The 25896-nt window shown below is 42.7% G+C and overlaps 1 protein-coding gene across 1 annotated transcript; it reads right to left on the bottom strand.

Moving 5' to 3' along the window:
- Positions 1 to 6477: 6477 nt before the first annotated feature.
- LOC134063720 (uncharacterized) lies at positions 6478 to 20415 on the bottom strand. Its single transcript, XM_062519442.1, has 5 exons — positions 20083 to 20415; positions 18998 to 19335; positions 17785 to 18402; positions 9791 to 9997; positions 6478 to 8137 (listed from the first exon to the last, which is right to left on the bottom strand). The coding sequence occupies exons 1-5, from the start codon at positions 20324 to 20326 to the stop codon at positions 7943 to 7945; spliced, it is 1602 nt and encodes a 533-aa protein (XP_062375426.1). The 5' UTR covers positions 20327 to 20415; the 3' UTR covers positions 6478 to 7942.
- Between the last annotated feature and the right edge of the window lie 5481 nt (positions 20416 to 25896).

The raw sequence follows: 25896 nt of genomic DNA, 5'->3' as shown, positions 1-25896 counted from the left end.
TTTTTTTTTTAAAGCAATTCTCACAACAATTTTAGGAAAAATGTTTTAAAAAAACAGGCAGAGTGCATTATGAAAAAGTGCTACCATGCGATGTGATGCCCTTTGACCTGTCTGTGTGTCAGTCAGTCTGTCTGTTGACCTGTCAATCTCGAAGTGTTGCTTAATAATGACAATGTTAGAGTATAACGATGGAACCAACCAACCAACCAACCAATCATGTCTCTGTTTCTCAGCCAGTCAACCAATCATGTCACTGCTACTTAGCCATTTAGCCAATCAGGTCAGGCGATTATTCACACTCTGATACAAGAGAGAGGAGTCAAAGATACTAATGGTGGCAATGAGAGTCTCATGTCGGACCGATCGCCGGACTCTTGGCAGAGACATTGGTCCCTTCTAGCCAATCACAGGACTCTTGGCAGAGACATTGGTCCCTTCTAGCCAATCACACAGAACCAAATACTCCACTGAGAGCCGACTTGCCCCCAAAACACCCTCGCTCACACACACACACACACACACACACACACACACACACGCCTACTGTCCCACCATCCACGGTCCTCTCTAGAGAGAGGGAGACTTTTCAGTAAGACCTGATGCTCATAGCATGTAAAGATATATAGTCCCTGTTATTGGCTCGAGAGTCCTCTAGCCCATCCATCTACAACACACAGAGGGCTGAGCGGTCGGCCATAGTCGTTGGCTATAGTAGTGTGTATGCGCTGTAGAGACACCAGTAATGATTTGACTAGTTGATCACCCCCCCCCCCCCCCCCCCCCCCCCTTGTGTAATTAAACCAAATATCCAACACTATGCAGCCACTCAGCCACGCTAGGCAGCTGCTGCTGCACCTCTCCTCTCCTCTGCTGTTGCACATCAGCTCGCTGTGTGTGTGTGTGTGTGTGTTAATACTTGTGTGTGTTAGTACATGTGTGTGTTAGTACATGTGTGTGTGTGTGTGTGTGTGTGTGTGTGTGTGTGTGTGTGTGCGTGCGTGTGTTAGTACATGTGTGTGTGTGTGTGTGTGTTAGTACGTGTGTGTGTGTGCGTGCGTGTGTGTGCGTGTGTGGTTGGCTGGCTAAATCTTCTACCATTAAACCATCCACCATGCCTTCAACAAAAGCCCGATGATACACAGACGAGTTCAGGAGGACGGGAACGAGGGAAGGGAAGCGATGTGACTAAAGAAAAAGAAGACAGAGAGATAGAGAGAGAGTGTGTGCGTATGTACTGTATGTACATACATACATACATACATACACGTGTGTGTGTGTGTGTGTTTGTAACAGACGGATAGAGATGAATGATAGAGTGAATAAAGAGAGAGAATGAATGAGTGTGTGCACGTACGTACATACGTACATACATACATACATACATACACGTGTGTGTGTGTGTGTGTTTGTAACAGACGGATAGAGATGAATGATAGAGTGAATCAAGAGAGAGAATGAATGAGTGTGTGCACGTACGTACATACGTGTGTGTGTGTGTGTGTAACAGACAGATAGAGAGAGAAAGAATGAATGAGTGTGTGTACATACGTACGTACGTGTGTGTGTGTGTGTGTGTGTGTGTGTGTGTACAACAGAGGGCAAGAGCTGGAGCGGCGATGGTGGCTGTGTGTAGTGTGTTGAATGAGCTGGTTTCTATTTAATTAAGGATTGTATTTGGGGGGGGGGGGGGGGGGGGGTGGGGGGTGGGGGGGTTAGCTGGGTGTTAGCTGTACGCTGTAAGTATACAAACTGCATGTTATTGGTCTCTGGTGTAGACCCGCCCACTACAGCCCGAGCAGCCAATGGGCCTCGGGGTCTCTGGTGTAGACCCGCCCACTACAGCCCGAGCAGCCAATGGGCCTCGGGGTCAGGGGTCAGGGGTCAATACACAAGAAGAAAAAAAAAGTTTATTTATATTTTTACATCTTTTATGATATTCTGTTCTGCTGATTTTTTTTTGTTTGTTTTTGTGTTTTGTCTTTTGTCCGTTCTTTCTTTCTTTCCTTTTTTTTCTTTCTTTCTTTTTTCGGTTTATTTTAGTTGTTGTTTTTCTTTTTTTTCTCTTTTTTTAAAGCTCTTCCCTGGTTGACGATAAGGGGTGAGACTGAAAGACTCTTGATGATCTCCTGTGTTCTGCTGTCATCTTTCCCCCCTCTGTGTTCTGGTTGCTTTCACCTCTGGCTTTGGCTCCCTGCTTTGGTTGCCCAAGGGATGGGGTTGCCACGGTGACCTCTACGGCGGAGAGGCCCCTCCCCTCTCTTCTGCTTACCTGTGTTGCCGCGGCGACATCAGAACCATTGAGAACAGTTTGCTTTGCTTTCAGACTCCCTTCGCTATTGAAATCTTTACATAATTATTATTTTTATTATTGTTATTTTTATTGTTGTCATAATTTTTTTTTATTGTTGTTGATGATAATGTTGTTGGTTGATTTCAGATGATTATCTTGGAGGCTTTTTTTTGTTGTTGTTATTGTAGCGGGTGTCATTTCAATAGCTGTTATTTGAGTAGGGTGTTTGCACCATAGGCAAGAGTCTCTCCGCTGAGTGTGTGACTGTGTGTATGTGCAATTCTTACTGTATTCAGGGCAGACACACCAAATTGATCAAAGATGTTATGTGCGTGTGTGTGTGTGTGTGAGATTGAGAGACTGTTGGAGTGTGTAAGGCTGCAAATGACTTCTGTTCTTGGTTTGTTTCTTCTTGTGACCGCTGTTGAGAAACGAGGCAGGGAGGGTTCAAAGGTGAGAGGTCACAGGTCACCCTCCACCCGGTCGCCTGGCAACGTTTGCTTTTTACTGAGGATTTGATGTTTCTTCTTCAACCAGCTTTGTTTGTGTTTGTTTATCGTGTTCATTCTTTTGTTTCTCTATGATTGTCGACCATCAATCCCCTCTTCCTGCTCACATAGCCCCTCCTCCTACTCACATAGCCCCTCCTCCTACTCACATAGCCCCACCCCCGTCTCTCTTTTTTGTGTGTTTGTCATACAAGCTTCCTGCAGGATTTTTCTCTTTTTTTGGCAAAGATACATGTCCTGTGTTATGGGGAATGCGTTAAGATATCTTGCCTGCTTTTCATTGTTTGTTCAAGTGTTGTTTGTTTATTTTTATTATTATTATTATTAGTAATAATAATCTTTGACTCAATGTTGTCGGAGTTCTGCAGTGCTTTCTAGAACTTTTGGTCAGGCGATGAAGAGGTTCCATTGAAACTCCGCATCCCTGATCAGAAAGCCTTCTTGTACTGTCTCTACCAATCAGTTTTGAGTTGTCGTTTAGTTTTTTATTTTATTGATTTGAGCTGTCAAAACTTTACATGATGTCCGGGGCAAGAACAAAAAAAACTGGTGTATGTTAAAACAAATATTTATAATGACATGTATAAATATATAAATATATAATAATAGTAATAATATCATTATTTTGTTTGGATTTTGGTGTTGGCTGACACTGATGCTCAGATGTATTGAGAATGGGGAGGGGACGTTAAACCACACACCCTTTGGGGACGATGTGGGTGGGGTGTTAAGCCACACCCCTTTGGGAACGATGTGGGTGGGGTGTTAAGCCACACCCCTTTGGGAACGATGTGGGTGGGGGGTGTTAAACCACACCCCTTTGTGAAAGGTTTTCTGATTGTATGTCTTTTACTAGCTAATCTCTTGTGGGATTTCACCCAATCAGCTTTGTCCATTCATGAGGGCACCCATCGTCTGGTGCTCTGGTTGGGACAGTGTCATCTTTATCATGGCTTCTTTCGTCGGTGTAATGAAATCAGTCATATAATAGTGTTTCCTTGGGGTGCAAAGTCAGCTGCTTTTGTTTGTTTGTTTGTTTGTTTGTTTGTTTGTTTGGGTAGGTCTAACAAGCACGCAGGCATGTATGCTGACCAAGTGGCGATGTTGTAAAAGCAAGCTTCTGTCTCTCGGCACTTCAAAAAGCCAGGTTGGAGAAACATCAGGAGGCTGCATAGGGTTTTTTTGTTTGTTTGTTTTAAAAGTTTTAAAAGTGCACCAAATAAAATTAACATGGTGGAGAAAAGTGAAGGTGGTGTTGAGTTACGGTAGAATCTTTTTAAGGAATGATGTTCTTGGTTATTGTCGCACATTTCTGGAAGCTGTACAACTTTTTTTTCTGTTTTATTTCCCTTCTTTTTTCATTAGTTTGTGTTCTTTTTTTTTATTATTATTATTTTGTGTAGTTTTTTTCTCCCCTTTTCTTTGAGCGCTCCTGCTCACGTCTTGTTTTCCCAACAGAATAAATGCCATTATATTGTGAATACCTCAGGATTTTTTTGGAAAAGTAAAGCTGAAAAAAAAAAAAATACAAAAAAAATAAATAAAATAAAAATAAATAATATGAAATAAAGAAATAAAAATTAAACTTCCAAAAACACTAATTTACGTGTCTGCTTATTTGTCCAGAAATGATTTGTGCATTTACAGACCAATAAAATCCAAGATCACAGCCAACGATTCAAAGGCACATACATTGGCTGCGCTGAACTCTGATCAGCTGTCCTGTCTGAGATTGACCACTGGGTGGCGCACACACTACATCCACTGCAATGATTTAATGGCAATTTTGAACAGTGCTGCTGTTTGGACTACAGTTCATTCATAGTAAGAGGATCTCTGATCAGCTGTCCTGTCTGGGGGGAGACATAGGCTGTGTCCAAAAGTCAGGCAGGCACACTGGATAGTACCTTCTTTCCAGTAGCGTGTGTTGACGATTTGCATGACGTGTGGAGCTTGACCTGCGCCGCACAATGGATTATGGGATATCTGAGGCCAAAAAAAGATGCATCGATGCACGCTTGGAAATCACACCAAACGAAGTACCCATCTAGTGAGAGCGCTTGACTTTCGGACAGTCTATTCTGACGTAACTTCCGGAAAATGCTCACTGCCCAGCGTGTGCACTTATGTTTCAGACACAGCCATACACGTCTGGGTTTGCTGCCAGTCCAAGAACCATTGGGTGGCGCACACAGTCTATCCACTGCACTGAGTTCATGTCAGTTTGCTGCTGTTTGGACTGCAGTTCATTCATTCATTCATTCATTCATTCATTCTAATAAGAACATGTCTGGGTTTGACCACTGGGTGGCGCATACAGTCTATCCACTGCACTGAGTTCATGTCAGTTTGCTGCTGTTTGGACTGCAGTTCATTCATTCATTCATTCATTCATTCATTCATTCATTCATTCTAATAATAAGAACATGTCTGGGTTTGACCACTGGGTGGCGCACACACTACATCCACTGCAGTGATTTAATGTCAATTTTGAACAGTGCTGCTGTTTGGCCTACATCTCATTAATTCATCCTAAAAATAGTAAGTGGACAGGTCCGTTTTAATAGACTACAGTTCAGAGGACACGGGTGTGTGTTTCCCAAAACCATAGTTGCTAACCTGTTAGCAACAGTAAGGGAAAAGTAGAACCTGTTAGCAACTTAAGCCAACCTTGCACTGACAAGATTTTGGAAATATTCTTGAAAGATTGTAGTCTTTTGAGTAAAGCTTGAATGATGGGCATTAGTTCAAAGACTACAATCTTTCAAAATCTTTCCCAAATCTTGTCAGTGTAAGGTAGGCTTTAGTTGGATGGCAATGGGAAATTGAATTGCAACCAACACCATGACAGTCCATTCATCCTGATGAGAAGTGGACAGGTGAGTGTTTATGGACGACTATATTACTATTTTTACTTTTGCCTTTTTATTCCACTATGTGCAGCACTTTGGTCAGTGTTGTGAAACGTTGTAAATGTGCTTTATACATAAATATTACTTACTTACAGTTCATTCATCTTAACAATGAGTGGTCAGGTCTGTTGTAATGGACTACAGCTCATTCATCCTAACAGTGAGTGGATAGGTCTGTTGTGATGGACTACAGTTCATTCATCCTAACAGTGAGTGGACAGGTCTGTTGTGATGGACTACAGTTCATTCATCCCAACAGTAAGTGTACAGGGGTGCATTTCCCATAGTCATAGTTGCTAACCTAGCAACTTTGTTGGTTGCAATGCGATTTCCCATTGCAAACCAGCTAAGTCACCAACTATGATTTTGGGAAGCGTGCCCCCAGGTCTGTGGAATAATCGAACACAAACACCCTCTTCACAGAGACGACATTCAGCCTCATCATGCCCCATCATAAGTAACTAACTACTATGATTTTGGGAAGCGTGCATGGAATAATCAAAGACTAACACCCTCTTCACAGACAAGACATTCAGCCTCACATCACATCACCGATGACATTCAGCCTCATCGGATCACAGACGACATTGGGCCTCATCATACCAACTCACTAAGTTACTAACTATGATTTTGGGAAGCGTGCGTGGAATAATCAAAGACTATCCCTAACACCCTCTTCACAGAGACGACATTGCGCTTCATCAGATCACATCACAGACGACATTCAGCCTCATCAGATCACAGAATGGTGTTTTATTGGTAGTAGTAGACCCTTGTGGCAAACACCTCCCTCCGACAGACCCGCCGTGGGCCGACACAGACAGCTCTGCAGAACAGCACATACAACTTGTTTTTCTTTAATATCATCTATTTTGTACAGGTCAGCCAAGCTCTTGGCGTTTAAATAAAGACTTTACAAAAGTAATATCTGCTCCGACTTCGCCGCGCTCATTCTCAGGGAGTCTCTCTCACACACCAATCGCTCTGTTTGCCCCCCTGGACGTCAGTTAACGGTGGGCCACAGAGAGGCCTTAGCACGCATGTAAACTTATTTTTCCCCCAGAAAAATTACATTCATTCTCAGGTTAACTCATGAACCATTCAACAATCTCCCTCTAGCAATACATACTGTACCTATACATACAGAGAGAGAGAGAGAATGTATTTGTTTTCCCATGGTCATACAGAACTGTCTCTGAGAAGACATACTTTTATATCAACTAAAATGAAACTGCTTTCGCCTCGAAAAAAAACTTGTTTGTTTGAAAAAGAAAAAAAAAAACCCCACACAACAGTACAGTGCTACAGTACAACAGGCCAGCTCTCAAAGCTATCGGAGAAGATGCAAAATAAAAAAAACATTGTCCATGGGATAGAGTAAACAAGAAGTACAAAAGTAAAAAATAAGGAATAATTTTATATACACAATATTAACAGAGTAAACGGTAAGTAAAGAGCACCTTTTTTCTGAGTTGTACTTCAGCGAAGAACAACCTGTGGGGCTGAGGCAGATCTCATGAGTTGGTCACGGTTATTACACATCACATACATGGCACACACACACACACACACACACACACACACGCACACACACACACATGCACACACGCACACATGCACACACACACACACACACATGCACACACACACACGCACACACACACACATGCACACACACACGCACACACACGCACACACGCACACATGCACACACGCACACACACACACACACACTTGGTTATTTGATGAAGTTAGGGCACTTGTTTAGCAGCTTGCATCTCTCTCACACACAGACACACACACACACACACACACTTGGTTATTTGATGAAGTTAGGGCACTTGTTTAGCAGCTTACATCTCTCTCACACACACACAGACACACACACACACCTGGTTATTTGATGATGTTGAGGCACATGTTTAGCAGCTTACACCACACACACACACACACACACACACACACACCCTCTCTTTCACTCATCTGATAAGTTCGTTGGTGTTTGGGCACATGTTGAGCAGGGTGCAACACACACACACACACACACACACACAAACACACCCTCATTCACTGGTCGTAGAACTCGTTGACGTTGGGGCTCATGTTGAGCAGGGTGCAACACACACAAACACACCCTCATTCACTGGTCGTAGAACTCGTTGACGTTGGGGCTCATGTTGAGCAGGGTGCAACACACACACACACACACACACACACAAACACACCCTCATTCACTGGTCGTAGAGCTCGTTGACGTTGGGGCTCATGTTGAGCAGGGCGCAGCAGACGGTGACGATCTTGTCGAGCAGCGGCGGCTGGTTGGGCCCGGTGAGAGCGCCCTCTGGTGGCGTGGGGAGCAGCATGTTCATGGGCACCGTCTTCTCCAGCAGCATGAAGTGCTGCCGCACCTGACTGCCCTCCACCACCTGAGAGAGAGGGAGAGAGAGAGGGAGAGAGGGGGGGAGGGAGGGAGAGGGAGGGGGAGAGAGAGAGGGGGGGAGGGAGAGAGAGAGGGGGGGGAGGGAGGGAGGGAGGGAAGAGAGAGAGAGAGAGAGAGGGGGGGAGAGAGAGAGAGAGAGAGAGGGAGGGAGGGGGAGAGAGGGAGAGAGGGAGGGGGAGAAAGGGGGGGAGGGAGGGGGAGGGAGGGGAAGAGAGAGAGGGAGAGAGGGAGAGGGGGGGGGTAGAGGGAGAGAGAGAGAGAGAGAGGGAGAGAGGGGGAGGAGAGGGAGGGGGATGGAGGGGGGGAGAGAGAGAGAGAGAGAGAGAGGGAGGGGGAGAGAGGGAGGAAGAGAGGGAGAGGGAGGGAGAGAGAGAGGGAGGAGGAGAGAGGGGGAGGGAGAGAGAGAGAGTGAGGGAGAGAGTGAGAGAGGGGGGGAGAGAGAAGAATATATGGATGGATGGATGGATAGGGTGGATAGAGCGAGCGATAGATAGATAGATAGATAGATAGGGATAGATAGATAGATAGATAGACAGATAGATACTTTATTGATTGGAAATTCAAGGTCCCAGTAGGTGAAGACAACACACACAGCATACACTACAAAGTAAACAGGATAATAAAAGAACACATCCACAAGTATCTGACAGTAGTTCCGCATTGTATTAGTTAATTTGCATGCAAGTTTTATTTATTTTTATACTGTGTGCAAATTCATGCACTGAACCGTGATGCCTGTACCGTTTCCTCATATTCCCTAATACAAATATAAAGCATATATAAAGTGGCTTTACCTGCTGCAGGTGCGCTCGTATATGTATAAATAACGCATATATAAAGTGGCTTTACCTGCTGCAGGTGATGTATAAATAAAGCATATAAAGTGGCTTTACCTGCTGCAGGTGCGCTCGTACATATATTCATATATTTAAATAAAGCATATATAAAGTGGCTTTACCTGCTGCAGGTGAGCTCGTATATATGTATAAATTAAGCATATATAAAGTGGCTTTACCTGCTGCAGGTGAGCTCGTATATATTTATATACATAAATAACGCATATATAAAGTGGCTTTACCTGCTGCAGGTGCGCTCGTACATATATTTATATATATTTAAATAAAGCATATATAAAGTGGCTTTATAAAAATAAATAACGCATAAAGTGGCTGTACCTGCTGCAGGTGCCCTCGTATATATGTATAAATAACGCATATATAAAGTGGCTTTACCTGCTGCAGCTGAGATCGTATATATTTATATACATAAGTAAAGCATATATAAAGTGGCTTTATATAAATAAATTACGCATATATAAAGTGGCTTTACCTGCTGCAGCTGAGCTCGTATATATTTATATATTTAAATAAAGCACATATAAAGTGGCTTTATGTAAATAAATAACGCATATATAAAGTGGCTGTACCTGCTGCAGGTGCGCTCGTATATATATTTATAAATAACGCATATATAAAGTGGCTTTACCTGCTGCAGGTGCGCTCGTACATATATTCATATATTTAAATAAAGCATATATAAAGTGGCTTTATATAAATAAATAACGCATATATAAAGTGGCTTTACCTGCTGCAGGTGCGCTCGTATATATATAAATAACGCATATATAAAGTGGCTGTACCTGCTGCAGGTGCCCTCGTAGGTGTGCCACCTGTGCCCGCGTCTCCTCCTCGCTCTTCACGTCGAACTGGCGCCGGCCCTTCCCGAAGGCGGAGGACTTCACCTGCGCGCACATGAGGCCCGCGTTCTCCTTGAGCTCGAAGCCTCGCTCCGCCAGCACGTAGTCGCCGCTCGACAGCCGCTCCAGGATCCCGCTGGCCTCCGCCACCTGCAGCGTTACCGTGACGACAGGGGGTACAGTTAGCTCTAATCCCATAATAACAACATAAGGAAGGGGATAAACGATCTTTAATCCCATATCAACACCATAAGGAAGGGAGCACAGCTGCTCCAGGATCCCACTGGTCTCCGCCACCTGCAGCGTTACCGTGACGACAAGGGGTACAGTTAGCTCTAATCCCAAATATTATCTTTAATCCCATATCAACAGCGTGACGATGGGGGTACAGACAGCTTCATCACCATGAGGAAGGGAGCACAGTTATCTTGAATCCCATATTAACACCATGAGGAAGGGGGTAAAACTATCTTTATTCCCATATCAACACCATGAGGAAGGGGGGTAAAACTATCTTTATTCCCATATCAACACCATGTGGAAGGGGGGTAAAACTATCTTTAATCCCATATTAACACCATGAGGAAGGGGGGTAAAACTATCTAATCCCATACCAACGCCATGAGGATGGGAGAACAGTTATCTTTAATCCCATATTAACACACCAGTGTGATGGAGGAACAGCATATGAAACACAACTGAAATGTACACAACTGAAGTCTCATAAGCCCCTTTCACATTCACCGAATTTAACGCTAAATCAGCCGAATTTAACGTTAAGGCTGTTCCTTTCACATTGACGACACGGGATGGGGAGTCAACCCGCCTCGGCAATCCAACCCATCTCGGGGGGTAGTATCAGAGCCGAGCCGTGTTGAATATGAAAGGAACAGAGGTCAACCCCGCTATTATAGTACAGTGTCTTGTGTATTCTCGCTGGATTTGGATGTTAAAATTGATTTTTTTGCTTAAATTGATAGAATAGGGATAGAAATAGACATTCCACTTTGTCTTCAAATTTCTTCCCTCCATTTTCACATTTTCAGGACATCATCATTTAGGCGGAGCTTAATTTACAGTATAGGCCCATTATAAGGACCTAAACCATGCTGGATTTGGAAGTAAAATTTATTTTTTTACTGAAATTGGTTGAACAGGGATAGAAATAGACATTCCTCTTTGTCTTCAAATTTTAACCCTTCATTTTCACATTTTTATGACATTATCATTTAGGCGATTCTTAAATTACAGTATAGGCCACTGAATGGACCTCATAATAACTTTGCAGTACAAAAAACAATACATTTTGTGAACTGTAAGAACTAAAAAGTGATTACTTATCAGTACTTAACTAGTCAACTTCATTAACTTTAAAAACAGGACATCTTCTGAACAATATTAACTATTTACATTGAATTCAAATTTAATACAAATGAATGCAAACAATATGAACTCAAACCAAACACAGGGAATATTATTGGACAATTTTCCTTTAAATGAAACTCCACTGAGTTTTCACTCACTCATCTCCCTCACTTTCCTCACAATCACTCACATCTTTTTTAAAAAATCCCTTGGTTTTGACAATATGCAAGTGCATGCTGGGGTGCATGAATGTCCTTTTCAAGTACAGGAACAATGTTTTTTTCACTCTTGCTCTTATGGCAGCCACATTTCACAAAGGCCAAGAGCATCTCCCTCCAGATACCACCCATGATCACCTAGGGAAGGCACCTCAAGTTTTGCTTTAGTGCTGGACTTCCATACCCTGGAAATCCAGAGTTCTTGCGAGAGCACAATTTGAATTGTGTCCGCAAGATACTCTGGCCACGAGCAATGTTGCACGTTACGTTCTCTCCAAAAAGGTGTGGGCGAGATAAACTGATGACAACAGCGGTACAACAACTTTCATTTTTTGTCGTAGTGTTATCCAATTGCGTCGAAGAGTCCATATCAGTCAGAGTAAACATTGGTCGTAGTGTCCACATGTGTGCAGTGAGATTTTTTCAAATGCATGATTGGTGCCGCCAAATTTTCAAATGCATGCTTGGTGCCGCCACTCGAGTTGGACCATTTTCATTATTCACGGCCAGACCCTTAATCTGAAAGATTCCAGGGTCTGGTTTACTACCAGGCTAAGACTTCCATACTTAGGTCAAATAGTTTGCAAATATGAGGAAGAAATGCAGCTGGCGATGGTGAATGCTTTCTGCCTTCTGTTGGTGTAGATTTGGACAAATCTACACCAAAAAGAGAATTTCATGCCCTCACAGCAGATTGGGGAGGCAAATTTGTTGGGATAAGCAAACAAAATGGACAAAGCTGCAGGGGAGACCCCATTATTGACAGCCTGCATGCTTTGGGTTCAACCTTAGATTCCCTGTCAGGAGAAGTGCTTAAGTCTCTGGAGAAATTTGTGTGCATGGCATATGGAACTTCAGCAAAGCAAGCTTCTTCTTTGAAAGACCTCTGCTGGGAGCTGTTTTGAAAAGGAAAAGAAGGTGAAAAGACTACCATCACCAGCTGCATTTCTTCCTCATATTTACAAACTATTTGACATATGGAAGTCCAGCACTAAAGCAAAACTTCAGCTGCCTTCCCCAGTTGATCATGGGTGGTATCTGGAGGGAGATTGGTTCTTACCAGTTTGCTGCTTAAATGACTCAGCACCTGAAGTGCTCTTGGCCTTTGTCAAATGCCATATATGAGCAAGTGTGAAAGCCTGCACTTGCGTAGACTGTCAAAACCAAGAGATTTTTAAAAATGATGTGAGTGATAGTGAGGAAAGTGAGGGAGATGAGTGAGTGAAAACTAAATAGAGTTTCATTCAAAGGAAAATTGTCCAAGAATATTCCCTGTGTTTGGTTTTGGAATAGTTCATATTGTTTGCATTCATTTGAATTAAATGGGAATTCAATGTAAATAGTTCATATCTTTCAGAAGATGTCCTGTTCTTAAAGTTAATGAGGTTGACTAGTTATTTACTAATAAGTAATCACTTTTTAGTTCTTACAATTCACAAAATGTATTGCTTTTGTTTACTGCAAGTTATTATGAGGACCTTTCGGTGGGCCTACAGTATACTGTAATTAAAGCATCGCCTAAATGATGTAATAAAAAGGTGAAAATTAAGGGTTAAAATTCGAAGACAAAGTGGAATGTCTGTTTCTATCCTTGTTCAAACAAGTTAAGCACATTTTTTTTTTACATCCAATTCCAGCATGGTTTAGGTCCTTGTAGCAGGCCTATACTGTAAGTTAAGCTCCGACTAAATGATGATGTCAATAAAATGTGCAAATGGAGGGTATAAATTTGAAGACGACGTGGAATGTCTATTTCTATCCCATTTCTATCAATCTAAGCAACCAAAAAAATAAATAAATAAAAATGTAACATTCAAATCCAGTGAGAATACACAAGACACAGTACTAGCATAACTCCTATCAATATAAACTAAGAATGCACACTCCTAATGAAAAAATGAGATCAAGATGTTCCTGTTAATGCATGAAATCCATGTTAAGACTACATTACTGTACATAAAGGCAGGGATGACACTTTTAAATGAAAAAAGTATTAGCCTACAGGCCTAGATTATGAAATAGCTAGGCTAATATAATTTTGTCTACTACAAAGGGGGTCTGTTTAACCTTTAAAACACTTAAAGGTCAGAAAACGGAGGATATTATCTAGGATCTGCTATTTTCCAAGTGTGTTTTGACAGTTTGTGCTCAAAAAGTGGGATGAGTTACCATTAAATTGAAAGAAAAGGCAAAAAATCACAATTCGTTCTGCATATTAGGGCTACCCTCAAACAATGTCTGAAAAAATGACAAATATGATGATGAAAATTTGAAGACAAAAAAAATCTTGTTATTTAACATCTGTACAAGCAATTTCTGCAAAAAATCAAAATTAACATCCAAATCCAGCGAGAACTTGTTTTCTGACACAGCGCACTGTACTATTAGGGGTGTGTGACTGATGACGTATTTGGCCAGGCAGGAGGTTAAAATACAGGAAACACACAAGACTAGGATAACTTTAGCTGCTGTGTCCATAGATATATATGTGTGTCCAACAATCACGTTTTTTATGCTGAGAGTGCCCTGAACCTCCTTTTCTCAGCACTTCGGTCAAGTGTTTATTGTTGCTAGGTTACCAAAACCGTCTGCTGCCAGCAGCACGTCTTTGATAGCTAACTAGCCAACGAGCTAACTGTCAGAGCAGAAGTTGTTCAGGACTCAGCACACTGAAATATGACTTCGACAGACAAAAGGACCTCATTTGGCATTCAAATAACATAACAAGTGGCCCGCCATCATTTGGAAGCTAAACCAGGTAGAACTAGCATGACAGTTGTGTTTATCAGTTTATCTCATTCATCTCCGAGGTCCAAGGCATGCTTAACGTCATAGGGAGGGAAAGTAATCTCATCGCCACCTGGTGGTTGCGTTCCTAGAGGCTAGCGGGAGTTGATGGGATTTTCTTTTAGAAAAAATATATCTCGGCCCACGATCGGAAGTTAGTTAAATGCCTTCAATATGCTATCCATGTAGGTCAGCTCTATTGCTTCTAGTGGTCATACTTTATTTTTTAGGATCAGTTTAATTGTTTTGAGTTTGTTTGTAACATGGTGATAACGAACTACAGTAGCTAGCTACAGTAGCATTTGACGTCACCAGTTTGGGCGCTCCATCTCCAACTGATCAAAACGGCAATTTGCTTAACTTGCTTATCATATTTTTGTAATAACAGAGAGCGATGTAAACCGCGTGGTAATTACCTTTATGTTGGGATAACTTGTGTTGTGCTCCTACTCACACAAGAGCTGGCAGTAAGTGTGATTGTCTACTAACTAACCAACTAGCTAACAGGCTAATAAACAAACCATGCTAGGTGAGTAACGTCGTCGAAGGGTGTCACGTCACTTGAAGTTGTAGTCCATTTATGAAATGAAACGAGCAATTACGTTTTTTTTAAATAAGGCGAAATAGAGTCTGATATTTTCACAGTTAGTAGATTATTACAGTATGCCGATTGAAAAATATTTTTGGTGGATAAGATCGCTGGTATAGCTGCGTAGTATTTTTTTGAAAAGTCGGTCTATGGGACTTGACATTGGAGCTGCTCTTCGATAGGAACGCAACCACTTGGGACGCTGGTTTTCACTTTCCCTCCCTATTGTTCACTCCCAAATTGCGTGTGACGTGCCGCTAGGCAACGCCTCCCATAACTCGCCTCTGAAACCGGCTTCAGACAACCCGGGACCAGAACACGTCTACCTTTCACATTGCGAAATCCCCTGAACCTGCTATTTCTTAAACACTAATGTATCGTTTCTGAATGTGAAAGGGGCTATTGACAGACTGAAGTTGCTCATTGTATACTGCACTATCAACTGCTGCAGATATCAAAGTTCTATAGACTAAAGTGGATTATCCTGATAATATGGACAGATTGAAGAGGCTACTTGTATCTTGGATCAATAAAGTCAGACTGTAGTGTGTCAATCTACCTGCATGTCGGTGGCCTGTATCTTGGATAAATAAAGTTGACTGATAAACAAAATTATAGACAGACTGAAAAGGCTACTTGCATCTTGGATCAATAAAGTTGACTGATAAATAAAGTTTGACCAAAAAGTGATGAAGTCCACTGATAAATAAAGTTCAACTGAAGTGATCTACCTGCATGTCGGTGGCCCGTATCTTGGATCAATAAAGTCGATTGATAAATAAATTCAGTTCGAAAGATGTGCTTTACCTGCATGTCGGTGGCCCGTATGTTGGATAAATAAAGTTTGACTGAAACGTATTACTCTACCTGCATGTGGGTGGCCCGTATGTTGGATGAATAAAGTTCGACTGAAGCGTATTACTCTACCTGCATGTGGGTGGCCCGTATGTTGGATGAATAAAGTTCGACTGAAACGTATTACTCTACCTGCATGTGGGTGGCCCGTATGTTGGATAAATAAAGTTCGACTGAAGCGTATTACTCTACCTGCATGTGGGTGGCCCGTATGTTGGATAAATAAAGTTCGACTGAAGCGTATTACTCTACCTGCATGTGGGTGGCCCGTATGTTGGATAAATAAAGTTCGACTGAAGCGTATTACTCTACCTGCATGTGGGTGGCCCGTATGTTGGATAAATAAAGTTCGACTGAAGCGTATTACTCTACCTGCATGTGGGTGGCCCGTATGTTGGATAAATAAAGTTCGACTGAAGCGTATTACTCTACCTGCATGTGGGTGGCCCGTATGTTGGATAAATAAAGTTCGACTGAAGCGTATTACTCTACCTGCATTTGGGTGGCCCGTATGTTGGATAAATAAAGTTCGACTGAAACGTATTACTCTACCTGCATGTGGGTGGCCCGTATGTTGGATAAATAAAGTTCGACTGAAGCGTATTACTCTACCTGCATGTGGGTGGCCCGTATGTTGGATAAATAAAGTTCGACTGAAGCGTATCAATCCACCTGCATGTGGGTGGCCTGTATGTTGGGTCAATAAAGTCCATTGATGAATAAAGTCAGACTGAAGCGTGCCAATCTACCTGCATGTCGGTGGCCTGTATCTTGGATAAATAAAGTTGACTGATAAACAAAATTATAGACAGACTGAAAAGGCTACTTACATCTTGGATCAATAAAGTTGACTGATAAATAAAGTTTGACCAAAAAGTGATGAAGTCCACTGATAAATAAAGTTCAACTGAAGTGATCTACCTGCATGTCGGTGGCCCGTATCTTGGATCAATAAAGTCGATTGATAAATAAATTCAGTTCGAAAGATGTGCTTTACCTGCATGTCGGTGGCCCGTATGTTGGATAAATAAAGTTCGACCGAAGCGTATCAATCTACTTTTAATCTACCTGCATGTCGGTGGCCCGTATGTTGGATAAATAAAGTTCGACTGAAACGTATTACTCTACCTGCATGTGGGTGGCCCGTATGTTGGATAAATAAAGTTCGACTGAAACGTATTACTCTACCTGCATGTGGGTGGCCCGTATGTTGGATAAATAAAGTTCGACTGAAGCGTATTACTCTACCTGCATGTGGGTGGCCCGTATGTTGGATAAATAAAGTTCGACTGAAGCGTATTACTCTACCTGCATGTGGGTGGCCCGTATGTTGGATAAATAAAGTTCGACTGAAGCGTATTACTCTACCTGCATGTGGGTGGCCCGTATGTTGGATAAATAAAGTTCGACTGAAGCGTATTACTCTACCTGCATTTGGGTGGCCCGTATGTTGGATAAATAAAGTTCGACTGAAACGTATTACTCTACCTGCATGTGGGTGGCCCGTATGTTGGATAAATAAAGTTCGACTGAAGCGTATTACTCTACCTGCATGTGGGTGGCCCGTATGTTGGATAAATAAAGTTCGACTGAAGCGTATCAATCTACCTGCATGTGGGTGGCCTGTATGTTGGATAAATAAAGTCGATTGATAAATAAAGTCGGACGGAAGCGTATTACTCTACCTGCATGTCAGTGGCCCGTATGTTGGATAAATAAAGTCGATTGTTGAATAAAGTCAGACTGAAGCGTATCAATCTACCTGCATGTCGGTGGCCCGTATGTTGGATAAATAAAGTTCAACTGAAGCGTATCACTAATAAAGTCAGACGGAAGCGTATCAATCTACCTGCATGTCGGTGACCTGTATCTTGGATCAATAAAGTCGATTGATGAATAAAGTCAGATTGAAGCGTGCCAATCTTGGATCAATAAAGTCGATTGATGAATAACGTCAGACGGAAGCGTGCCAATCTACCTGCATGTGGGTGGCCCGTATGTTGGATCAATAAAGTCGATTGATGAATAAAGTCAGACGGAAGCGTGCCAATCTACCTGCATGTGGGTGGCCTGTATGTTGGATCAATAAAGTCGATTGATGAATAAAGTCAGACGGAATCTACCTGCATGTCGTTGGCGCGCCCCCCCACGGCGGGCGAGATGAAGGCGATGGCGCCCTGCGGCGTGATGGCGAGCAGGTACTTCATGGTGTAGGTGTGGCGCTGGCTGGAGTAGGTCTGCTCGCGGCCCGTGGCGCTGTTGGGCCTCTGGATGGGCACCTCCAGGCAGTCCAGCAGCAGCAGCGCGGCGCGGCCCGCCCCCAGGGACGAGGCCCACTCCACGGGCACGCCGGCCAGGAGGCTGCCCCGGTCGGGCAGCGCCACCAGCGGGCCCAGCTGGGCGTAAAGCGCCCGCACCGTCGCCCGGAACGTGCGCGCCACCGTCTCCGGGGTGACGCCGAACAGGTAGGACAGGTGGCCCACGGGCAAGTCGAGACGCAGACGCATCAGCGTCAGGAGAAGCTTCTGGAAGGGCGAGAGACGGGTCGTGGAGGTCGTATCCGTGGCGGAGGCGCGGTGGTCCTCGTCCTCGGAGGAGGAGGAGGAGGCGGAGTCGTAGACGCGGTGGTAGTAGCTGCGTCGTCGCCGGCGGTCGGCCTCGTCGTCGGGCAGGTGGGGCAGGATGTGCTGCAGGATGCCCATGAGCACGGCGAAGCACTGCAGCCCCGTGTAGTAGCGCACCTGCAAGTCAAGCCAGTAGCAAGCCTCTTTATATGTAGAATAGCCAATCAGAAACAAGCTTGTTGCATTGTCAGGGGGGAGCAGCCAATAGCAAGTCTCTTTATATGTAGAATAGCCAATCAGAAACAAGCTTGTTGCATTGTCAGGGAGGAGCAGCCAATAGCAAGTCTCTTTATATGTAGAATAGCCAATCAGAAACAAGCTTGTTGCATTGTCGGGGGGAGCAGCCAATAGCAAGACAAGTCAAGTTTCTTTGTATAGCGCATTTCACACACAGAGGTCATTCAATGTGCTTTACATAAACAAAACCAAACAGTAATAGCAGATAAAATCATAGATGGGCAAAGAGTAAAAAAAGATCATAATAAAACATAAAAAGAGAGCATAAAAAAATCAAGGTAAAATCATTTAAAAATAAAGAATAATTAACAAGAAAACATAAAAGACTAAAACCAAACATATAGCAGATAAAAGCATAGATGGACAAAGAGTAATTGAAAAATATCTTAAAAAGACAAAAAACAAGTCAGCATAAATCAAGGTAAAATCATTTTAAAATGAATAAATAAATAATAATAATAATAGAAGTGTGCACCTTCTCGTCGTCCTCCTCCAGGGAGAGCTCGTCGTAGCGACGGCGCTCCAGCTCGTAGCGCAGCTCCTGGTTCTCCGCCAGCAGCCGGTTGATCTGGTCCCGCCGCACCGAGCAGAACTCGCACTCCTCCGACCCGGACCCAGAACCGGACCGCTTCGCCCGCTTCCACTCCGGCTCCCCGCCGCCGTTCTGATTGTCCTGGCCGGGCTCCTGTAGCTGGTCTCCATCTTCGCCAGGGGAGGTGGTGGTGGTGGTGTCACTGGGCTCGTCGTCCTGCTTCAGGTGCAGGTGTGGTGTCCAGTCGGGGTCGTCCTCAAGCATCTCATTGGCTGGCTGACCTGAGCGCAGACACACACCACAGAACATCAACATGGACATCGCCAGGGGTTACAAAAAGACATCCCAGTGGAGTTACAAACAAACAGAATAGATTTAAAGCTGAAGAATTCAGCCAATTGTTTAAATTATGTGGATCAACATACTGACAGGTTATACGGGTTATTGTGGTTCAGTGATTTTAAGGAACAATGATTTTTCTTTTTTTTATGGGAGGGGCAACAATAAAGTTGTCATAGTTTGATGCTGATAGGATAGAGCCCTCTGACACACCCACCAATCAACAGACAAACCTGAAATGCACATTGTTGCACACTGTTGCGACCAAACATGTCGTCCAAATCCGAAATCATAGAACAATTAGTTTTTTAAGATTGCTCTTGGAAAAGCCAGTTGGGCTACTTGCTTTGAAGGCTAGAGTAGACACTCAACTCAGCCCTCAGTTCTAAACAACAAGGCGGTCCTACGGCATTAACCAATCAGGACTCCAGCTAAATGATTGACATGCCTGCCTACCTCTTATTTTGCGCGCATGCGGTGGACTGAAGGGGCGGACATGTGGCGGAAATCAACTTCAAAAACATGCGTGAAGTGTTTTCTCAGTTTGTGCACAAACATGGTTGGATAATGATACATACTTACCAGCTCACAACAAGCTCAGCGATATAGAGCGTAATGAAACAAAGACACTAGCTTGCTGAATTTAGATACACATGTAGCCGATTTTGCAACGCAGAGCTACAACTCACCAGACTCGAAATGCCGCGAGCACACCTTCATCGATACGGGGATTTTGTCGAAAGTTAAGTCGGAGCGTTCCACCGCAGCTATCCACGCCATCCGACGCCTCTTTGTTATGTCCGAGAGTTGGGTCCCTCCGGTCTGCTTCCACGCCGGGAAGCGGTAGAAAGATAACCCGTTGTCCAGTTTCTTGCCCTGGTGGTCGTGGGATGTCGCCTTGCAGCTTATAACGCAGCATTGATTGCCACCCATTGTGACTCAGACATACGAAATCGTAGCGTTGAAGAAACTTTTTAACAATTTAGTAAAACTTGCAACTTTGTTCCAGCAAACCAACTGGCTCTGCGAGCCACAGGAAATATGGCGGGTCGTTCAGGTGGTAACTTAACGTGATGTCACATCCTTTCCCCCCCAGGAATGCCCCATGAATTCCAAGAGGGCAAGTCGCAAGGCAAGAGTGGCCGTTTGAAGAACTTCCCCAAAATGCAATTATGGGAAACGTGGTAGCCTACGTGTAGCCTACTTTTGCCAAAATAGTGCTCTAGTTAAGATGAGTGCAATTAGTGAGAGTAATTGTGTAATTGTCAGCAAAATGAGCAAATTCAACAAAGATATTAGTTAGCCTGTTGTAAAAGCCCACTTCATGTAGGCCTAGTAGCCTATAGGCCTAACACTCATTGAATCCCTGAAGGTAGCTCTAGAATGGACATCCATACCCACTGGACTGGACACTTTGCCAGAATGTGTTTTTCATCACAAACACATTCTTTGCATGTGTTGGACATGCCTGTAAAGATTGTAACCTATTTGTACTTGCATGAGCACACAAGAGAATATTGTAATAAAATGTAGCCTTTTCTTATTTGTAGTCTTTATCAGACATACATTGCATGCAATTCTGGTCCCACTTCCTATGTCTCATTCCCCGTCCCCACACTGCACACATACGGCTAGCATTCATAACACAAAACATACAGATCCGCACAACATTCACGCAGGAGGTGGCGACCGTCACAACATGCAAAACACACACAACAACAACACAAACACTCCCGAACCCTCCTGGGTGCCAAAGTCTGGAACTGTTCGACTCGGGCCGTTACAATACGTTATAATGTTCAGACTGTGACTGCTCCAGGCCTGTGGATTCAGTCTCTGCCGTGTCCATTCTGCTTTATGAGAGGCAATTAAAAAGAGTGACGTTAGTGACCTAGCTCCCATTCCACTTAGGCTATGTTACTGTGTCCTGGGATACTCCAGCCATCATATGCAGGACCAGGTTAAGGTCATCCGGGGCCCAGGGCAGAGGCCCCTTGACGACAGGGGTGCCTCTCAAAATGTCTCCTCGATCCTCGATGCTCGAGCCTCAAGGGGCGTTCCCACTGATCTATAACTAACGGTGGATAGACTATGCCATTGTTGCCGCCTCATCATTCTTTATCTAGATCAGTGAGGAGGAGGATCGAGGAAGGAAGGAAGGGTGTATAAAAGCTTTAATGAGAGGCATCCCAGCTCTCAACCACTTGAGCCAACAGTGCTCAAGCACTCCCCCCGCCCACATTCTTCCTACAGGTTGGGGATTGAACCGGCAACCCTTTGATTACCAGCCCGAATTCAATGATGACCTTTGGAATATTGCTGAGTGTTGATGGAATGGTGGCACAGAAGGCCTATGGTTGTGTTTACTGACTCGTTCACATTTTCACGGCCTAACCTAATTGTATAGTTATTATAATATTTGTCTTTGAAAACTGGAAAAAAAACCTTCAATATTTATATTACATATATTATATTTAATCAATGTCCAGTGTTTAATGATAATTAAATACTGGACATTGATTAATAGCTGTTTTTACTATGCCTCCGTCACATTTTGATCTGTTCTTAGTAGTAGTAGGCCTAACCAAAGATTTTACAAGAACCAAATAGAATTAAACAACATTAAGTTCAGACATGAGCTCGGTGTTTTGGGTTCGGCCCTCCTCAACAGTCAGCTTTCTCATGTGACCCTTTGGGGAAATTAGTTGCCATAAATCATCTCACTGAAACCCTGAGCTGACACAGAATATGCAACTGTTAACAGTCTCAAACAGCAGCTGCACCTACATCATGTCAGTGTGTGTTTAGGCAAACCATCTCTAGGCTGACAGACACAATGTCAGTGTGTGTTTAAGCAAAGGCTAAAGGATGCATGGACTTCGGACTTTCTGACAAAAACAGTTGCTAAGCTAAGCTATAAAATATTTTACAGCAGCTTGGAAACAGGAACTAAATGTTTGCTCTGTGACATTTATCAAACAGTAGGCTACAGGTGAAGCATTACCCTAGAAGGTTCGAACAATCTGAAGGTAAGTGCATTTACCTCACCAATTTAACACATTTTATGTTTTTGGATAAAGTATGATATTATACCAAATAAAGATCTGCTAATATATATCGTAAGAAGCATGATTCAGCATATCAGAGTAAGTTATTACTGTAACAACATTGTCCCTGAACGTTCTCCTAAATAATGAATACAAATCATTCGTGTCCAAAATGGAGATGCATGGTGCCTGGATTGAATAGGGCTAGACCGGAGAACTCTTTATACACCATTAACCATCATTACATTCATTGATGAATATGACTTGTAAAAATGATGATCAGATTATTGATTGTGTCAGATAAAGAAATGCTCAAAGTAGATTAATTCACACAGAGGTGTACATTAGCCTATGGTCTGTAAAGTGCACGGCTTGCCTACATACATTGATACATTCCCAAACCCTTCAGTTCATATTCATGTCTGGTGATCAGAGAGTTTTATGGCTTTTTACCGAATGCGCTTGAGCTGATCTGTCCCGCACGGTGTCCTGAATTCTTGTTGATTTTTTGTGGCTTTTTGGTACAGACCGATTAAGAAATTAAATGATTTTAATTGAGAGTTGAGTTTTTCCAGTAGTTGTAATGCCCCTGTGGTAAGAACAAATATTTTCTGTGTTACTATTTATCAAACTTCCCAATTTAGTTGTCGTCGGTATTCCCCATTTTAGTTACTTCCTTGTCAAGGCTAAGGTAGTCTGACGCATGTTTAAATTAAGATAAAGGAGTTTGTGTGCGTGTGTGTGTGTATCTTACATTTCTACTTGCTTGAGTGGTTGTGGTTAGCTCTATCTTTTTTTTTTCAATGCCCCCCATATTGTGAATGTGTACTATTTTCGTTTATGTTAAAAGTTCATTAATGAATAAGGAATGTTAAAATGCATTTGACTATAGCAAATATGAAATTAATGCATGTTGGTTTAATTAACATTACAGACATACTGTACTTAATTCTCCTGATTCCTGATGTCCTTGGTGGATGTGCACGGTTACATCTGGCAGCGACAAGAAAATATTTGTGGCCCTCCCTCATCATCAACGTTGCCCATGCCTGTCGTAGGAGGATCAAAAGATCTCAAGGTACCACTATACACTTTGTACCAAACTTGATTGTTTTTGGAGTGATTAAATAAAAACATCATATGTTATCATACGTAGTCTAGTATGATATTAAAGTGTACAAGAGTTTAAACTTTAACACCAAACAAAACAGTATAGGCTGACCACTCAAGAAGCATATCAGGGTAATATATTACTGTAAGGCTGATCAACCTTGTCTTAGTGAATACAAATAATTTGCATCAAAATGGACATGCATGGATGGAATAGGAAATTCCTAACGTTACTTCCCACTTTGGCTGACAAACTCTTTGTATTCATTAACCATCATTTTTATTCATTGATAAATATGAGATATGTGAAAATGAATAAGCATAATCAGACCATTGATTGGTTAGTTGCCCACATTTATAGTTCATATATGTCTGGTGGTCAGAGAAAGATAATACGCTTTTTTCATTATTTTTTTTTTTCTGAAAAGGCTAGGGATGAATGTGTTAATGTGAAATACTTGAACAAATTCTGAAATTTTATTCATCCATAGGGGAATTTTAGATTAATCACATCTACAAAATTAAAATGTTTCAAGGGGAGTCCCCCCAGACCCCTGTGTCAGTTGCTACCTGGGGGCTGAGCCCACCTACCCTAGAAATATAACCAGTAAATACCATCTTGTGGGGTTGTACTTTATTATAGCTTCGGTAGGTTTTTGACTTATGGTTGAGTCATAATGGTGAGCTTTGTGATATAGCCTAGCTGATGTTGAGGTAAGGCCCTTGGCGGGCGGGCTGAAGTGGGGGGGCCCATCAGGACTTCTTTTGAGGGGGCCCAGAATTTTGTGCTACGCCCCAATGCAATGCTAACTGGCTGAAGCTAATCCTCCAAATACTGACCCCCTGGTTCATACACTACTGGTCAAAAGTTGGGGTTACTTATACATTTTCATTCCACAACATTATAGACAGAATTCCAGTTGAGATCAGTTGCATTGATTGTTTTAAATCAGCAAATGCGTATGCTATGCGTGCGTTTTGCTGCAATCTTCAGTGGAGTCATGTCTCAATAGGCCTTCATCTCCTCATATGTGCACTTTTCATGTCTGATGCATTTTGGGAAATGCGGTTCACTTAACCTGCACATAACAACACACTAACACACACTTACACTGACTGACCTTGTCTGGAACCAACAGGTTTATGTACAATTGGACCAAACTGAGCATCTGTGACTTCACTAGATTGTAGGCCTACTGAGGAACTTTTTAAGGTTAATTGTGTAAAATTCCCCCTCTCATCTACTGAACACAGGCATGTAGTGTGCCTTAAAGAAAACAACGTCACACTAACACAGGCTTTAGTGCTGCGTGACATTATCTAAGCTGTAAAACCTTTTATTACAGCCTCTTGCAGGAACACAGAGGTCACTCTGAAGCAGCTATCAACCAGTACAGGTGGAATAAGGTGAGTGTCTTTAATTATTTTAAATGTGGTAGTCAGGGATAGAAAATAGTGTTTTTAGCTGCTTGTTTTACTCAGTGATTGAATGTTGTCCTTGTGCTGATTTCCTGTGCATCCAATGTCATATGACCCCGTACTGGACCATGTTGCTAACAGGGAGGCTACACCGGCCACATACCAATGTCATATGACCCCGTACTGGACCATGTTGCTAACAGGGAGGCTACACCGGCCACATACCAATGTCATGTGACCTCCGTACTGGACCATGTTGCTAACAGGGAGGCTACACCGCCACCAGTGTTGTGCGGGTACGTGTATGAACGTCCCACCCTGCCCCGCCGTTTTCAACTAACCCGACCGCAACTCAGACCGCAGAAATAATTAGGCTGTATTATTGTAGCCTGTCAATTTCGATAAAAACATTTTCTGCTCAAATTAATTTACACCAAACTACATTTTAAAGTTTTAAGTAATATTAAGTTTTTTTTAACTTAAAGGTTCTCAATAAAACAAAACAGGCAAAGCTGAAAGATGTAGCAAATGTATGCGAAAACTACACTAAAGGTGATGCTAATTAATTAATTAATTAATTAATTCATGATGAAAAAGACATTAACTTGTGGCAAACAGATATTTTAGTAACAATTAAGAAATATTAACAAAGGGTTGGTTAATGACTTGTTTGCTACTTATAAGGACCCTTATTATGGAGTGTTACCATTTTGGGTTTTAAAATATTGATACATATGTATAGGTACATCTCACAACAAAATCATCAAATGACGAATATCCTTGACCTTTGCATAACCATCAGGGTGCTAATGAGATTCCGCCATTTTGAACAAACCACATGTCAGAATTGTTGTAGTGCAAAAGGTATCCAACAGGGGGTAGAGGACAAGTAACAGATTGCTTTATGCAAAGTTTATCTCATGGTGA

Source organism: Sardina pilchardus, chromosome 1 (genome assembly GCF_963854185.1).
Source record: "Sardina pilchardus chromosome 1, fSarPil1.1, whole genome shotgun sequence".
Taxonomy (NCBI): domain Eukaryota; kingdom Metazoa; phylum Chordata; class Actinopteri; order Clupeiformes; family Clupeidae; genus Sardina; species Sardina pilchardus.
The sequence above is the reverse complement of the archived record's forward strand: the minus strand, read 5'-3'. Positions and strand labels throughout refer to the sequence as shown.